This window comes from Macaca nemestrina, assembly GCF_043159975.1.
Source record: "Macaca nemestrina isolate mMacNem1 chromosome 8 unlocalized genomic scaffold, mMacNem.hap1 SUPER_8_unloc_4, whole genome shotgun sequence".
Lineage (NCBI taxonomy): Eukaryota > Metazoa > Chordata > Mammalia > Primates > Cercopithecidae > Macaca > Macaca nemestrina.
In genome coordinates, this window is record NW_027257568.1 from 201,064 (window position 1) to 216,042 (window position 14,979).

At 55.9% G+C, this 14,979-nt stretch overlaps 1 protein-coding gene across 2 annotated transcripts in view; it reads right to left on the reverse strand.

Moving 5' to 3' along the window:
- Positions 1-2,425: 2,425 nt before the first annotated feature.
- The window catches only part of LOC139361108 (SH3 domain and tetratricopeptide repeat-containing protein 1-like), a 51,639-nt gene continuing 39,085 nt past the window's right edge, over positions 2,426-14,979 (reverse strand). For both annotated transcript variants that reach the window (XM_071089594.1, XM_071089593.1), the window contains exons 2-7: positions 12,134-12,314; positions 10,808-10,957; positions 7,556-7,678; positions 6,698-6,854; positions 5,543-5,738; positions 2,426-2,812 (exon numbers count right to left, since the gene is read on the reverse strand). In XM_071089594.1, coding sequence (XP_070945695.1) covers positions 7,636-7,678; positions 10,808-10,957; positions 12,134-12,267 — 327 coding nt within the window. In that variant the 5' untranslated portion in view covers positions 12,268-12,314 and the 3' untranslated portion in view covers positions 2,426-2,812; positions 5,543-5,738; positions 6,698-6,854; positions 7,556-7,635. The remainder of the gene's footprint in view (positions 2,813-5,542; positions 5,739-6,697; positions 6,855-7,555; positions 7,679-10,807; positions 10,958-12,133; positions 12,315-14,979) is intronic.

Below are 14,979 nucleotides of genomic sequence, written 5' to 3' on the forward strand. Positions count from 1 at the left end.
GGTTGGACTATTCATGAGTGTTCCAGGAAAGGGGTGGGAAATTCCCAGAACTGAGAGTTTCTGCCCTCCCTTCCGAGACCATGTAGGGTAACCTCCAGATGTTACCATGGCATCTGTAAACTGTCTTGGCGCTGGTGGGAGTGCCTTGTAGCAGTTAACGCATTATAATTAGCACATAATGAGCCGTGAGGGCAATCAGAGGTCACTCTCGTGGCCATCTTGGGTTTGCGGCTTTGGCCAACTTCTTTACTGCAACCTGCTTTATCAGCAAGGTCTTTATGACCTGTATCTTGTGGGGACCTCCTATCTCATCCTGTGACGAAGAATGCCTAGCCTCCTGGGAATGTGGCCCAGCAGGTCTCAGCCTCCCTTTACCCAGCCCCCATTCAAGATGGAGTCGCTCTGGTTCTCGTGCCTCTGACAAGTTGGCCTGGGTTGAGCGTTCCCTAGTGTGTGGTTGTTGGAGCTGTTTTTAGGAGTAAGAGGGATTGTCAGTAGGAAACAGGCCTCTGTTAGTCCTGGGGCTGGCACTCTGCCCCAGTACGTCGGCCTCATTTTAGTGGTGACAAAACTGGGGCTCAGAGACATCAACTCCCTCATTTCGAACCCCCAGATTGTCAGTGGTGGGCTGGGGTTTGAATGTGGGTCTTGAAGACCCATCATCTCCTCTGGTCCCCCAGTCTCTGCTGCCCAAGAGGAACAGGATCCCAGGATCCAGGCCCCTCATGGCACCAGCCAGGGTGGGTGGAGATGGGAAGGCACAGTTCCAAAGCCCCCCGGACTCTGAGGCAGGTCGGGGGCCGAGAGCAAGCCGGACCTGCGGACCCCACCCTGAGAAGAATGGCTGCAGGCCCGGCCAAGCGGGCAGGAGGTCTGTGTCCTCAGTCAACGTGACGGCGCTTCCCACTCCTCCAGCCAGGCCGTGCCGTCTTCACGTTTCCAATCATGCGGCCTCCCCTCCAATTCCCAAGCCCGACCCACAGAGACAGCGATCTGGAGTCCACGTGAGGTTTGTCAGCAGCTCTGACCCGCTGCTTCCCGCCAGTCCCGCGGCCGGTTCTGGAAAGCTCTCTGCTGCCCCCTGGTGGGGAGGCTCGGGGCAGGGCTCTGGCTGCAAGCATGGGGTCCCAGAACCTCCTGGCTCTGTCACCTCTGCTGGGTGGCAAACCAACCCAGGACTGAACCAGTGACACCTGTGGCGCTCCCAGAACCTCCTGACTCTGTCACCTCTGCTGGGTGGAAAACCAACCCAGGACTGAAGCAGCAGATGGCTGCCTGATTCCTTATGATCAGAGCTCCGCCCACTGGCAAGTCTCTCTCCGGGCCTCAGTTTCCCCTTCCATTAAACGAGGGGCTTGGGGGATACCAAGGAGGGGTAACAGCTTAGTGAGGATGGCAGATTTCTTCTGGGGAGATGAAAACATTTTGAAACTAGATGGCGTGAGTGGTTGCACAGGACTGTGAATCCACAAATGCCACCACATTATTCGCGTTGAAATAGTTCATTGCGTGCGATGTGAATGTCACCTCATTTAAAGTGTTTAAAAGGGGGGCCTGGGAGAGTGCAGTGTATGTGAGAATCACGTGGGACACCCACGGTCTCTGAACCTCGGTTTTCTTGCCGTAAACTGGCAAAGAGACCGTGTGAGCTGTGTTCCCTAAGGTCAAGAGATTCCAACAAGGAAAACCTGGGATTCCAGGGACTGGGATGAGGGCCGGGGACCGGAAGGGGAGGGGTATGTGGGGATGGCTTGGGGGCAGCCCAGATAAGGCTTTCAATACTGCGCAGCAGCGTCTACACAGGCAGAGATCCCTGCATCTCACTTCCCGCAAGGCTGACCAGTGGCCAGAGGTGGGACTGGCCAGGCTCAGCCCAACCAAGTCTGGGAGCAGAGGACACTGAGTGAGGGATCCCCGGGGCCACCCTCACTGGCCTGTGGCTTTCCTAACACCACAAGAGAGGTCCAGGAGCTGACCTTGGGTCCTAATGGGGGACACCTTCCTGGTTGCAGGCTGGCAGGGTGGTGTGGTGGTCAGTGTACTGGGCTCTGCGTCTCCGCCCCTACCTGCTGTGTGACGGTGGGCCAGACACCTAACCTCTCTGTGCCTCTATTTCTTCAATGGCAAACAGGGACACTAGCAGCCCCCACATCCGGGCACAGTGGCCTGAAGGTTAAAGTCAAGGGCGGCACGAGACCTACAGCAAAAGCTCTGAGCAGGGAGGGCAGGGAGCTGCCCAGAGAGTTCCACCACCATCTCCCCTCTAGCCACCGAGGAAACCGAGGCTCATGGTGACCTGGCCCAGGTCTGTTGGACTCATGGTCCTTCTCATCCCCAAGATCAGAGGGCTGCCACCAGGGAAGGAGCTGGCCCCTAGACACAGCCCAGGAAGCACACAGGGAAGGATGCCCTGGGGACTTCGGTATGTTATTGCAAAGAAAAATTTATTGCTATTTGAACCCTGCTTTCATGCCCCATTTCCCAGAAAATGAGCCACGGGAGACACCAGGAGAGGGAGGAGACGATCCTTCTTGCACAAAACCCACTCCCTCGGATGCTGTCCTCAGCGAGGGTGGCTGGGGGCCAACCAGGGGGCCCACCCGCAGAGTGGCAGAGGAGGCAGGTTGACCCTGCGGACGTTGAGCTCTGTGGCAAAGGTCCTGGCCTTCTGGTAGAAGAGGAGCGACTTCTCAAGGTCCAGGAGGAAGTTGTGGGAGACAGTGGCCGGCCGCGTGTAGATCTTCAGCTGTGCCTTCTTGTTGCCCAGGTCCACGGCAACTGCCAGTGCCAGCTGGTAGTACTCAAACGGGTCCTGAAGGGGACAGGTCATGCTCAGCAAAAGGGGGACTTGGAGCCCGTCTTCCCAGAGGCCGTTCCTGTCTCCAGGTCATTCCACGTGTCCAGCCAATGCTGGCTCACCCCATGAGCCCCGAAACCTGTTACACTGCTGTGGTCTCAGCTGCAGGAAGTGGGGACGACCCTGACACCCCTGGAAGCCTTCCTGACTGCCCCTACGCCCCACTCACCCCAACCGTCCTGCCCCAGTGCCACCCTCTCCGCAGGCAGTGGCTGCTTTCCCCATGGGCTGTCAGGGCAGATCCTGCCTGCTCTGAGAGTTCCATGCAGGACCCGTGGCTCCGAGCCACAGCAGGGGCACAGCGTTGAGTGACCCAGGCTCCCCTCTGGCCCCTGTCCATGCTGACCACTTCCAGGCCCTCCACGGGACAGGCCAGGTACAAAACCATCTCACAGGTGTCCTCTCTGGCAATGTTCCCTGAAATATTGACGGAGTGTGACGCCCCAGACATCCAGTCCCATTTTCAATGCATCTTTGGCCCAAACTCACCATCCCTGGGTTGGGATGCCGCCTCCCAGACCTCCTCCTTCACCCTCCCATCCCCCACCCGGCTTCTCCCCCAGGCGCCTCCTCCACATGGGGGTCACCCAAGGAACCTCTCTGAGACCCATGCCTGGCCTGTCCCTCTTTACCATCTCAAGATGGCTCCCAGGGTCAAGGACAAAGTCCAAAATGCAGCAAGTCCATTCCCCCACTGCCCCGCCCCACACACGGAGCAGGGGTGTGAGAAGGCCCCGAGTCACCGCCACTGCTCATCCAATGCCCCCGGCCCACCCGAACACTGGACTCTGTGCTGGGTGCGTGGCTGAGCCTAACGTCCTTGCTCCCAGTCTGAGGGACCTGGGAGTAAACACTGACCACACAGGGTGGCCCAGGCTGTGGCAGAGGGAAGCCCAGGAGCCTGTGGGGGGCCCAGGAGGCCCCAGACTCAGCCGGGGGTGGAAGGCAAAGGCTTCCTGAAGGGGTGGGGGCAACCCAACTAAACAGGAAGGAGCCAGCCAATGCATATGTCTCTGCGTGTGCCTGTGCGTGTGCTTGTGCGTTTGTGTGCCTGTGTGCATGCCTGTGTGTGCGTGTGCCTGTGCCCGTGTGCATTTGCGTGTGCATTTCCATGTGCCTGTAGTGTGTGCAACAGCTAGTGAGTGGCAGGCTGAGCCAGGACACACCTAATCTTCCCTATTCCAGGGCTCACTCTCACGTGTACACTAAAGGCGACCCCATTTTAGAGGCAATCGGCAAAGATGCCCATTTACCCCTGCCTCTCTGCCAGCCTTCCAGGCCCCATGCAGCCCGGCGTTTTCTCCTACTCCTCTGGGCCCTGGGTCCAGAGCCTCCTATACAAGGAGGAGGGTGTAGCCTTGGAAAGACAGCCGCCCTTAGGGAATTCCAAGGGGGCCTCCCTGTGGGAAGCTGGCCTGCGCTGACAGCATAGTCACGATGACTCCCAGAGGGCTCTGCATGGGAAGGAGGTGAAGGAGGCCTCTGCCCCTCAACCCCAACCGTGGACTTTGGCCTCTCAGGTACTACTTGGTCCTTTCCTTCCTCCTGGGCAGGCGGAGTGGGCGGCAGCCTTGACCAAGAGAGATAAAGGCCTCTTCTGGGAGGCCCGTCCCCCTGGGTCCCAGGCGAGCCCCTGAGTGGTGAGCAGCGTCCCTCTGGGTCTGACACTTGGCACCTCCCTGTCTGGCCGGGACTTGGCAGGCCACAGGGACCACTTCTGACCACCAGGTGTCGCCAGCACTGGGCGGGGGCCTCCCGGGCAGCCCCAGGCCTGCGGGTGGGGGATACGGGGCGAGGTCGTAGGGCTGCCCCAGATCCTCAAGTTGTTCTAAGGACCCCAAGATCTCGGTCCCTGGACTGGAGTGCCCTGGCCCCTCAGCCCATAAGGAGCACTGATGCCGTGCCGGTGCGATGCTGAGGAGGGGTGGTGCCTGCTGGGCAGAGGGGTGGAGACACGCCAGGTCTGAACCTGACAGTCCCAGCTCTCCACCCCTGCAGGGCTGGGGGCAGAGGGAGCACAGCACCTCCGCTCCAGACAGACCCGACCCAGCAAGGCCTCAGCCTGGCTGGCTGGGGCCCCGCCCCACTGCACCTGCCCTGAGCTGGGGTTTCCCTGTCTGTGAACCGGATGGTAAGACACTGGTCCCACCCCACCCTTCCTGGGTGATGTGAAGGTTCAAGGTGTCTCGGGACTCCAGGAAGGAGTTGCTCAGTACAGGCTGGCACCCTGGGCAGGCTTCCTAGAGGAGGCGCCAGGATTTGGGTTGGATCTTGCAACGTGGATTCAATGTCAAGGTGATGTGGTCCTCCGAAATGTCCTTCTCCTGACCCTGTTTTCTTTGTTAAATGCAACTTGACACTTGACTGTCAAGACTCAGTTTTGGTGTCACCTCCTCCAGGAGGGTCCCCCTGACTACAATCCGCCTTCTTTACCCAGGGGCCACCATTGCCCACTCATGTGTCAGCCTCCCTGGCTGAGACTGAGTTCTTGAGGGTGGGGCCTGGCCAGCTTGGGAGCTGGGTTGTATCTGCTAACATTGCCGGTTCCTCCAGCCGCATGCAGAGCTCCAGGGAGGCCACTGGGCCATTCCTAATGTAGGCTGGAACCCAGGCCTCTGGGGTCTGGGTGGAGATCCCACTCCAAGGGGGCCGGGAACACCCCGAGCCCTGCCCCTCCCCACCCACCTTCAGGTCATAGAAGATGATGTCACCGAGCACCAGGTACACCTTCACGTAGTAGAGGGTCTCCTCGTCGAACTCCAGTGGCGAGTTGCAGAGCTACAGGGCCTTGAGGTAGAAGTGCTCCGCCAGCTTGCCCTGGCCCAGCTGATGGTGCAGGGCGGCCAGCGGTGGTAGGCCACGTGCTCGTTCAGCCGGTCCCCTGGGGTGCATGCCAAAGGGGCAGGTGTGAGGAAGTGGCTCCCTGGGGCAGGGAGGGCACAGGCCCCTCAGGAGCAGGTATGCAGACCCCGGGCAGCACCTGGCTTGCCTCCAGGCACCTGCGGTCACCTGGGCAGCTCTGGCCAGTCCCTTCCAGGTTCCCAGACTCTTTCCCATCTGCAAAGCAGAACTAATAAGGCCTGCCCCTGTCTACTGTGAGGCTTTGGCAAAGTCGGACTTGGATGGCCCAGCTCTGTGCCTACACATAGCCACCTGCCTTTGCTCACTGGTTTTAACCAGGGGAGCCCAAAAGCCATGCAGTCCAGGTGCTCCCGGGCACCCCGGCTCCAGGCAACCCACAGACGTGACATCCGACTCCTCCTGCATGTGTCACAATCAGAGCCCCCTACTTTGGGGAGTCAGCTGCACACCTACTGTGTACTGGGCCACGGGGCACAAGGTGCTGGGGCATGCGGCCTGCCTAGGGTTCCCTGTCTCTGGAGGGGGACAGACGACCCTGGCACAGCACCAGGGGATGCCCGGCCTTAAGGTGCCGACTGCTGGAAGGAGAACTGGGATTTTATCAGCCAGAGAGCCGTGTGGTTGATGAGGTTGGGAAGGGCACAAGAGAAAGGGAATGTGCCACTCAGCCTGGCACATATAGGGACCAACGAGATGCCTGGCATGTCTGGAAGGCAGAGGGCACACTGGGCGGCCCTTGTGGTCGGCAGCGGGAACAGGCAGAGGAAACAGAGCTCAGTCAGGCAGGGAGCTCTGCACTGCGTGAGACACCTCGGGCCGTGCCCCACAGCTAGATGGGCAAGCCAGTTGGGCAGATCTGCCTGCCTGGACAGGAGACCAGGAAAATCCAGCCGCTGTTTCAGCTCCTGCCCTGCAGACCTGGAGGCTGGGCTCTGGCAAAGTGTGGGTCCTGGCAGGGTGGGGGCTCAGGGGACTTACCCAGAGTGATGCTGGGTGCTAGGGCCATGTAGGCAAACTCCAAGCCGTCCTGGGGCTTCTCCAGTGTGGCCAGGAGTGCCACCAGCTTGTTGCACAGCTGTAGCTGCAGCTCCGCCTTGCAGTTGCCCGTAGTCACTGCCAGGGCCAGGACCCGGTCCTACCACACAGGCAGGTGGCTCAGGTTTCCCACAGCACCCACCTTGCCCAGTGCCCTCCTCAGAGCTCAAACATGTGCTTGGAGCTTCCCACGCCCCAGCTACCCCTGCACCTCCACACAGCTCTGTGCTCTGGGATAACACACAGTTCAGACACCCAAGTTGGGGGCTGAAGAGTCACCTGAGGCCCATCCAGCTACACCCAGCAGCCTCAGACCAGCCTCTCCCACCTGGGCACCAGGGGTCTGACGGGGGAGCCAGCACTCCTCTCTGCTCTAAAAACACCGCATTTATCTGTGCCCAGGGCTGAGCCACACCGTGAGCTCAGAGGAAGGGAGAAGCCGTCCCACTTCGGGGTGCAAGCAGACCTGGGCCTCCCACTGACATGCTGTGTGTCCTTTGACATGTCCCTGTGCCTCTCTGAGCCTCAGTTTCCTCATATGGAAGATGGGGACAGAACTTCCAGCTCATGGTTGCTTGAGATCATCAGGTACAAGGGTAGAGCCATTGTCACATCCAGGCCCCAAACGTTTGTCCCGGGCAGGGGCAAGGTCAATATCATTCCCGGTGAGACCACTTGGAAACTAAGCATGTGCATGGGTGGCCCTGCCTCCAGGTGGGAAGCCTCTGCCCTGCCACACCTGTGCCTCAGCCCTCCAGGTGCTCCCGAGGCCCACCCACATCAGCCCACAGGCCAGCTCACCCGGTAGAAGGACACGGCTTTCTCCCGCTCCCAGGCCCCATTGAAGAAGATGTTTCCAGCTGCCTCAAACAGCTCCAGCCTCAGGCTGGGGTCGCCTGTGTACAGGACCACATTCTGTGCCACCTGAAAGGAGACAGAAGTTCCCTCAAGACCCACACCTGGCGAGGTGGCCACGCCCACCTTTGCCAGCCTCCTTCCTCTCACACACTACAGGTACACCTGAGCATTTTTCAGGCTCTGTGCATTAGGGATGCCCCCACCACTGGCGTGAGGACAATGAACTGATGCACCTGAGTGCCAGGAGGTGACTGAGCAGCTGCAGCCCAGGAGCCCGACACCCGTGAATCCTACCACCAGGGCTAGGCCTAGCCCACTCCGCCTGTACTCAAACCAGTCTCCGTGGCCCCCAGATAGCTGGGACCCCATCCCCTGGCTCCTTTCTGGGTTGCCACATCCCTGCCACATCAACAGTGTTTGTGGGTGGGCCTGGTCCCCTCTTGGCCATGAGCTCTTGATCCCTCTCCTCAGCTCAAGGAGGTATATAGCAGGTGCTCAATCACGAAAGCTTCATCAGGCTGGTGAGCTTCACAATTTGTTCCAGATCACACTGTGTTTGGGAAAGCCGCTGAAAACAGCCACTATGATAGATTCATTTTGTAAGGAGATGTGCCACGTGTCGCTTGGAGCAAGTTCTTCTGTGCGTTAACTGAGTGGTCACATTATTTGAGCATGTGCTGTACACCAGCAGGTGCTGGGCACTGTGAGGGGCCGCGCCTCTGCCCTCAGGGAGAAGATGCTGGCCACTGGGGGAGGATGTGCAGGAACCAGTTGGAGGGAGGGAAAAGGCACACAACAGGTGCTCAGCAGTGGCTTAGGAATGAGTGGATGGATGGATGAATGGATGAGGAGATGTAGACACATGGATGGATGGATGGGTGTGTGGATAGATTAATTTTGGGATGGATGGATGGGTGGATGGATGGATGGATGGATGGATGAATGGATGGACGGACGGATGGGTGGATGGACGGACGGATGGGTGGATGGATGGATGGATGGATGGGTGGGTGGGTGGAATGATGTATGTATGTCTGCATGTATGTATGGGTGGGTAGATAATGTATGGATGGGTGGAGGGTAGATGATGTATGTGCATATTGATGGCTAGATGGTGGATAGACGAATGTATGGATAAACCAATGGACAGATAGATGAATGGAGGGATGGATTAATAGGTAGAGTAGTGGGTGGATGGATGAATGATGGATGGATGGACGAACAGTGAATGGATGGATGGGAGAAAGGATGGATGATGGAAGGATGGATGGATGATGGATGGATGGATGAATGAATGGGTGGATGGATGATGGATGGATGGAAGGATGAACAGGTGGATGGATGGATGATGGAAGCATGGATGGATAATGGAAGCATGGTTGGATGATGGATGGATGGATGAATGGATAAATGGATATGTGGATGGATGATGGATGGATGGAAGGATAAACAGGTGAATGGATGGATGATGGAAGGATGAATGGACGGATGGATGGATGAACAGGTGAATGGATGGATAGACGGGTGAATGGATGGATAAAAGGATGGAAGAATGATGGATGGATGAATGGACAGATGGATGAATGGACAGATGGATGAATGGACAGATAGACGGATGATGGATGGATGGATGATGGATGGATGGATGGATGGATGATGGATGGATGGAAGGATGAACAGATGAATGGATGGATGATGGAAGGATGGATGGATGAATGGATAAATGGATAGATGGATGAATGATGGATGGATGGAAGGATGAACAGGAGGTGAGTGTGATGGATGGATGAATGATGGATGAATGATGGATGGATGAATGGTGGATGGATGGAAGGATGAACAGTTGGACGGATGGAAGGATGAACAGGTGGATGGATGAAAGGATGAACAGGTCGATGGATGGAAGGATGGAAGGATGAACAGGTGAATGGATAGTTGATGGAAGGATGAATGGACGGATGGATGGATCAACAGGTGAATGGATGGATAGACGGGTGAATGGATGGATGATGAATGGATGGATGATAAATGGATGGATGATAAAAGGATGGATGATAAAAGAATGGATGGATGAATGGACAGATGGATGGATGATGGCTGGTTGGATGATGGATGGATGAATGGATAAATGGATGGATGGATGGATGATGGATGGATGGAAGAATGAACAGGTGAATGGATGGATGACGGAAGGATGGATGATGGAAAGATGGATGGATGATGGAAGGATGGATGGATGAATGGACGAACAGGTGGATGGATGGTGGCTGAATGAATGGATGATAAAAGAATGGATGAATGATAGATGGATGGATGGATGGATGGATGGATGGATGGATGGATGGATGGATGATGGATGGATGAATGGAAGAAAGAACAGGTGAATGGAAGGATGAACAGGTGAATGGATGGATGAACAGGTGAATGGATGGATGCTAGAAGGAAGGACGGATGGATGGATGGAAGGATGAGCAGGCGAGTGGATGAATGACGGAAGGATGGATGGATGATAGATGGATGGATGGATGATGGATGAATGGATGGATGGAAGAATGAACAGGTGAATGGATGATGGAAGGATGGAAGAATGGATGGAGGGATGGATGGATAGGTGAATGGACGGATCATGGATATATGGAAGATGGTTGGATGGATACTGGAAAGATGGATGGAAGGATGGATAGAAGGATGGTCGAACAGGTGAATGGATGGACGAAGAGGTGAACAGAAGAATGATGGATGGATGGATGGATGGATGGATGGATGGATAGAAGGATGAACAGTTGGATGGATGATGGAAAGATAGATGGAAGGATGGATGGATGGACGAACAGGTGAATGGATGGACGAATAGGTGAATGGGTGGATGGACAAGTGAATGGATGGATGATAAAAGGATGGATGGATGATAGATGGATGGAGGGATGGATGATGGATGGATGGATGGATGGATGCTTGGAAAGACGAACAGGTGAATGGATGGATGATGGAAGGATGGAAGGATGGATGGATGGATGGATGGATTGAAGGACCCACAGGTGTATGGGAAGACGACGGAAGAATGGATGGATGGATGGATGGATGATGGATGTATAGATGGAAGGATGAGCAGGTAAATAGATAATGGAAGGATGAATGGATGGGTGGATGGAGAGTCAACAACACAGGGGTCCTCCTGCATCCCTTGCCACTCACCTGGATGTACAGGTCCACCAGCTCGCTCTGCCGCAGGATGTAATAGATCTTCCCTGCTTGCAGCCAGGCATGCGCCTCCTTCTCTTCCTTCTGAAGGTCAATGAAAATCCCCAAACTTCCTTGGTGTAGTCCAGAGTGGATTTGCAGGCCCTGGAATCAGACACAGGTGTCAGAACAAGGGCTCTCATCCTCCTGGAACCAGTCTGCCTCCTCCCGTGGGTCTGGTGACAGATGAATCTAGAATGTGCGGACTGGGAACGGCCCTCTTGTGTGTGCAGTGTTCTGCTCTTCCCAGGCTGCTGGGAGGGCCAGGGTGAACACACATGGCATGGAAAAGATGAAGGACATCCTTCAGAGGGAATCGAGCATCATGCTGCCCTGTGGCAGGAGGAGTGTGCTAGTCCATCTCCCCTGCCTCCCAGACATGACCTGTGTCTTCTCCAGACGCACCAGGAGCCGTTAGTGTTCAGAGGCTATCTGGGCCGATGGTTCTCAAGGTGTGCAGGCATCACAGTCACCCGGAGGCCAGTCCTTATAGCTTGCTGGCCCTGCCCACAGAGCTTCCGGCTCCACAGGCCTGGGGCAGGCCCTAGAACTCCCACTTGCCACAAGCTCCTAGGTGACATGGATGCTGTTCTACTGGTCCAGGGACTACACTTTGAGAAGCATGGCTCTAGCACACTGGCCCATTTTCCTTCTGTGAACCTGAGACCAAGACTGGAGGCAGTCTCCCGGGTCCCCATGGAATCTGGCTCCTTCGCTGCCCTCTCAGTAAGTCCGACACTCGAGGGGGTGTGACTGCAGCAATGTCACTGGGCCCTGTGTGTGGGGTGGCCAGGGCCATGGTTACCCCACCAGGTCAGGATGCTTGGGGGAAGCCGAGTAGGCCACATATGGGACGTGAGACCTTGAAACCCTGTCCCAGGGAAGCAGGTGACACAACTGGCTCTGTCTTCTGTGGGAGAGAAGCCACAGGTGGCTGCTGTGGTCACATTTAAGGGGACAGATGAAGGCCAGGAGTGAAGATTCGGGGCAGGCAGAGGTCAGAGGACAAAAGCCATCATAGTAGGAAGAACAGCCCAGAGTGCACGTACTGCCTCTGCTGGGGTGGAGATGACCTTTGACCCAACAAGGGACGCTCAAGCTGGGACTCACGGGCCAGCAGCAGCCCTGGGACGACCCCAGGCCCACCAGCTCAAAACATCTGATGCCAAGGAACCAAATGATCAAAAGGAGAGGGGTTGCTGGTGTCCTGGGCCAGCTTCCCTTTGCCCCCCTCCCTGCCCTGCCCACCCCCACCTCCACCACTGCAAAGCCAGCCCTTACCGCTTGGTGCCCAGGGACAGGTAGAGTTGACTGATGGTCTCCAGGAGCTGCCCCTCCAGCACCTTGCCGGCCACCTTGCTGGCCAGGGAGAGCTGGAGCTCATGGTAGATGACACACTGGGCCTCGGTGGGCATGACGGTGCTGTAGAAGTAGCACAGCCGGTGGACGGCCCGCAACTGGCCTGGGCAGAAGACAAAATGGAAGACGTTAGTCTCCCAGCATCGAAGCGAGGCTGGCTGGGCTCGGAGGCCCCTGCGCCGTGCTTGCCTCTTTCACACCTCTGTGAGCCTGGGCCCCATAGGCGGGGAGACTGAGCGCAGACAGGCCATGCACCCGTGCCAGGGCAGACGCCGAGCACACAGTCACATGGGCACACCTTGGTGCAGAGGCTCATGGTAGGGGCCAGCCTTCTTTACAACTCCCAGGGCCGAGGTCCTGGCCAGGCTCGGCCCCTGCACCAGGCCATCTATTTCTGCTTCACAAAGCCCCTCAGGCCAGGACCAGGGCTGCCTTCAGCCTGAGCTGATGAGGCCAGGGGCACAAGTAGCCCCTGTCGCCGATGGAATGCTGAGAGAGCAAAGCCAAGCGTCATGTCTGCCACACACGGCATCATGTTGGGGGAATGGGGTTCAAAGCCGGCCCCTGGTGTTCCCACACATGCTTCTCTCATGCAACCAGGCTCCCAAGCCACATGCTCACTGGCCTCTCCCAAAGCCAGGGCGCTGGGAACGGTGGAAAGTTTCTGATTTTCTAGTGCCAGAAACATTCCGGAGATTAACACAGGAAACCAGGTACGCCGAATGGACATCTGTTACACACGCCACCCAACAACAGCTGAATACACAGTCCTCTCGAGCACCCAGGGGACATTCCCCATGACAGACCATGTGCCAGGCCACAAAATGAGCCACAGTGAATGGAGAAGGACTGAGACCGAAGCAGAGGTGTTCTTCAGCTGTACTGGCACGAAACTGGAAATCAACAGTGAAGGAAATGTGAGAAATTCAAAAATATGTGGAAATTACACACTCCTAAACAACCAGTGAGTCAGAGAGACCATCAGGGAAACTGAAAACTAATTTGAGAAGAATGCAAACAAATGCACAGCCCGGGACAGCGCAGTGGTTCACGCCTGTCATCCCAGCACTGTCGGAGGCCAAGGTGGGAGGATCGCTTGAGTCCAGGAGTTTGAGATCAGCCTGGGAAACATGGTGAAATCCCGTCTCTATAAAAAAATAAAATATAAAAATTAGCCGGGTGCAGTGGTGCACGTCTGTAATCCTAGCTACTTGGGAGGCTGAAGCATGAGAATGGCTTGTACCTGGGTAGAAGTTGCAGTGAGCCAAGATTGCACCACTGCATCCCACCCTGGGCATTAGAGCAAAATTCTGCCTTTAAAAAAAAAAAAATAGCACAGTGTATCAAAAATTCCAAGATGCAGCTAAGGCAGTGCTGAAAGGGAAATTTATAACTGTAAATGTCTACATTCAAAGAAAGAAGAAAAATCTCAAATCAAAAACCTAACCTTCCACCTTGAGAAACTAGAAAAAGAATGAACTAAACCCAAAGCAAATAAAAGGAAGAAAATAATAAACATGAGAGTGGAAATGGGAAGTAAAAATACAGAGAATGGAAAAACAAAAGAGATAATCAACAGAACCAAAAGTGAGTTTACTGAAAATAATAACAAAATTAACAAATCTTTCACCAGACTGACCAAGAAAAGAAAGATGGGACACAAATGACTAAAATCAGAGACTGAGCTCCATGGCTGACGCCTGTCATCCCAGCGCTTTGTGAGGCCGAGGTGGAAGGATCGCTGAGGCCAGCATTCAAGACCAGCCTGGGGGAACATGATAAGACCCCATCTCTAATAAAAAGAAATAAATAAAAAATTAAAAACCCAAGTTTCTCAAATCAGAAATGAAAGAGGAAACATTATTGCCGACCTGACAGAAATAAAAGGATTCCATGAAAACACTACGAACAATTGTACACCAACAAATCAGACCATCTAGACACAACAGCCAAGCTCCTAGAAGGACACAAACTACCAAAAGTGACTCAAAAATGACCCCGAGTAAGCATGTGGGGTAGCAGCCCCGCCCTCGGTCTCCTCGACCATTCAGCGCGGGGTGGGGAGACAGGAAAGCATGATCCCCCTTCCCTGGCCTGCATTTCCAAGTCTGAATCCCCCAGCACCCCGGGGAGGGCCTCCTAGGAGGAGGTGCCACAGGCTATTATGCCACGAGCAACCGGAGGCTGCAGTGGGGGCTGGGGCGCTGGATTCCTGGAAGGTCTCCTTCCAGTCAGAGAATGTCCCTGGGGAAGAAGCCTGGGTCTGAACCGGGGCCCCTTCACACGGTCCTTTCCAAAATCTCATCCCTCCTAGGGCCAGGAGTGGGTGCCAGGCCTGTGCTGGGAAATGGGCAGATTTGGCCACAGCCCCTGGGACTCTGGTCCAGGCCACAGGAGGCATCTCTGAGTGGTCTCACTATGCCATGACAAACCGCTGCAAGGCAGAGGGGACCCACAACAGTATCCCTTGTCTCGGCCATTTCCCTGGACTCAACTTCCTCATCTATCCTCTGCGGCCTAGATTTCAGACAGCCCTGCCCACCTACTGTCTGTCTGTTCACTGCTCAGTCTGCAGTGACTGTTCGATAGCACTCCATGGCTCCCCAGTGCTCTTGGGGAAAAGGCCAAGCCACAGCCTGAGGCCCCAGGCCCTGCTTAGCTCTCCAGAAGAGCTTCTCACCATCCAGCACCCAAACCACCCACTCCTAACTCTGCACCTCCCTGCATAAGCCCTGCTCACTCACCCCCGCTCACACCCCACTTATCCC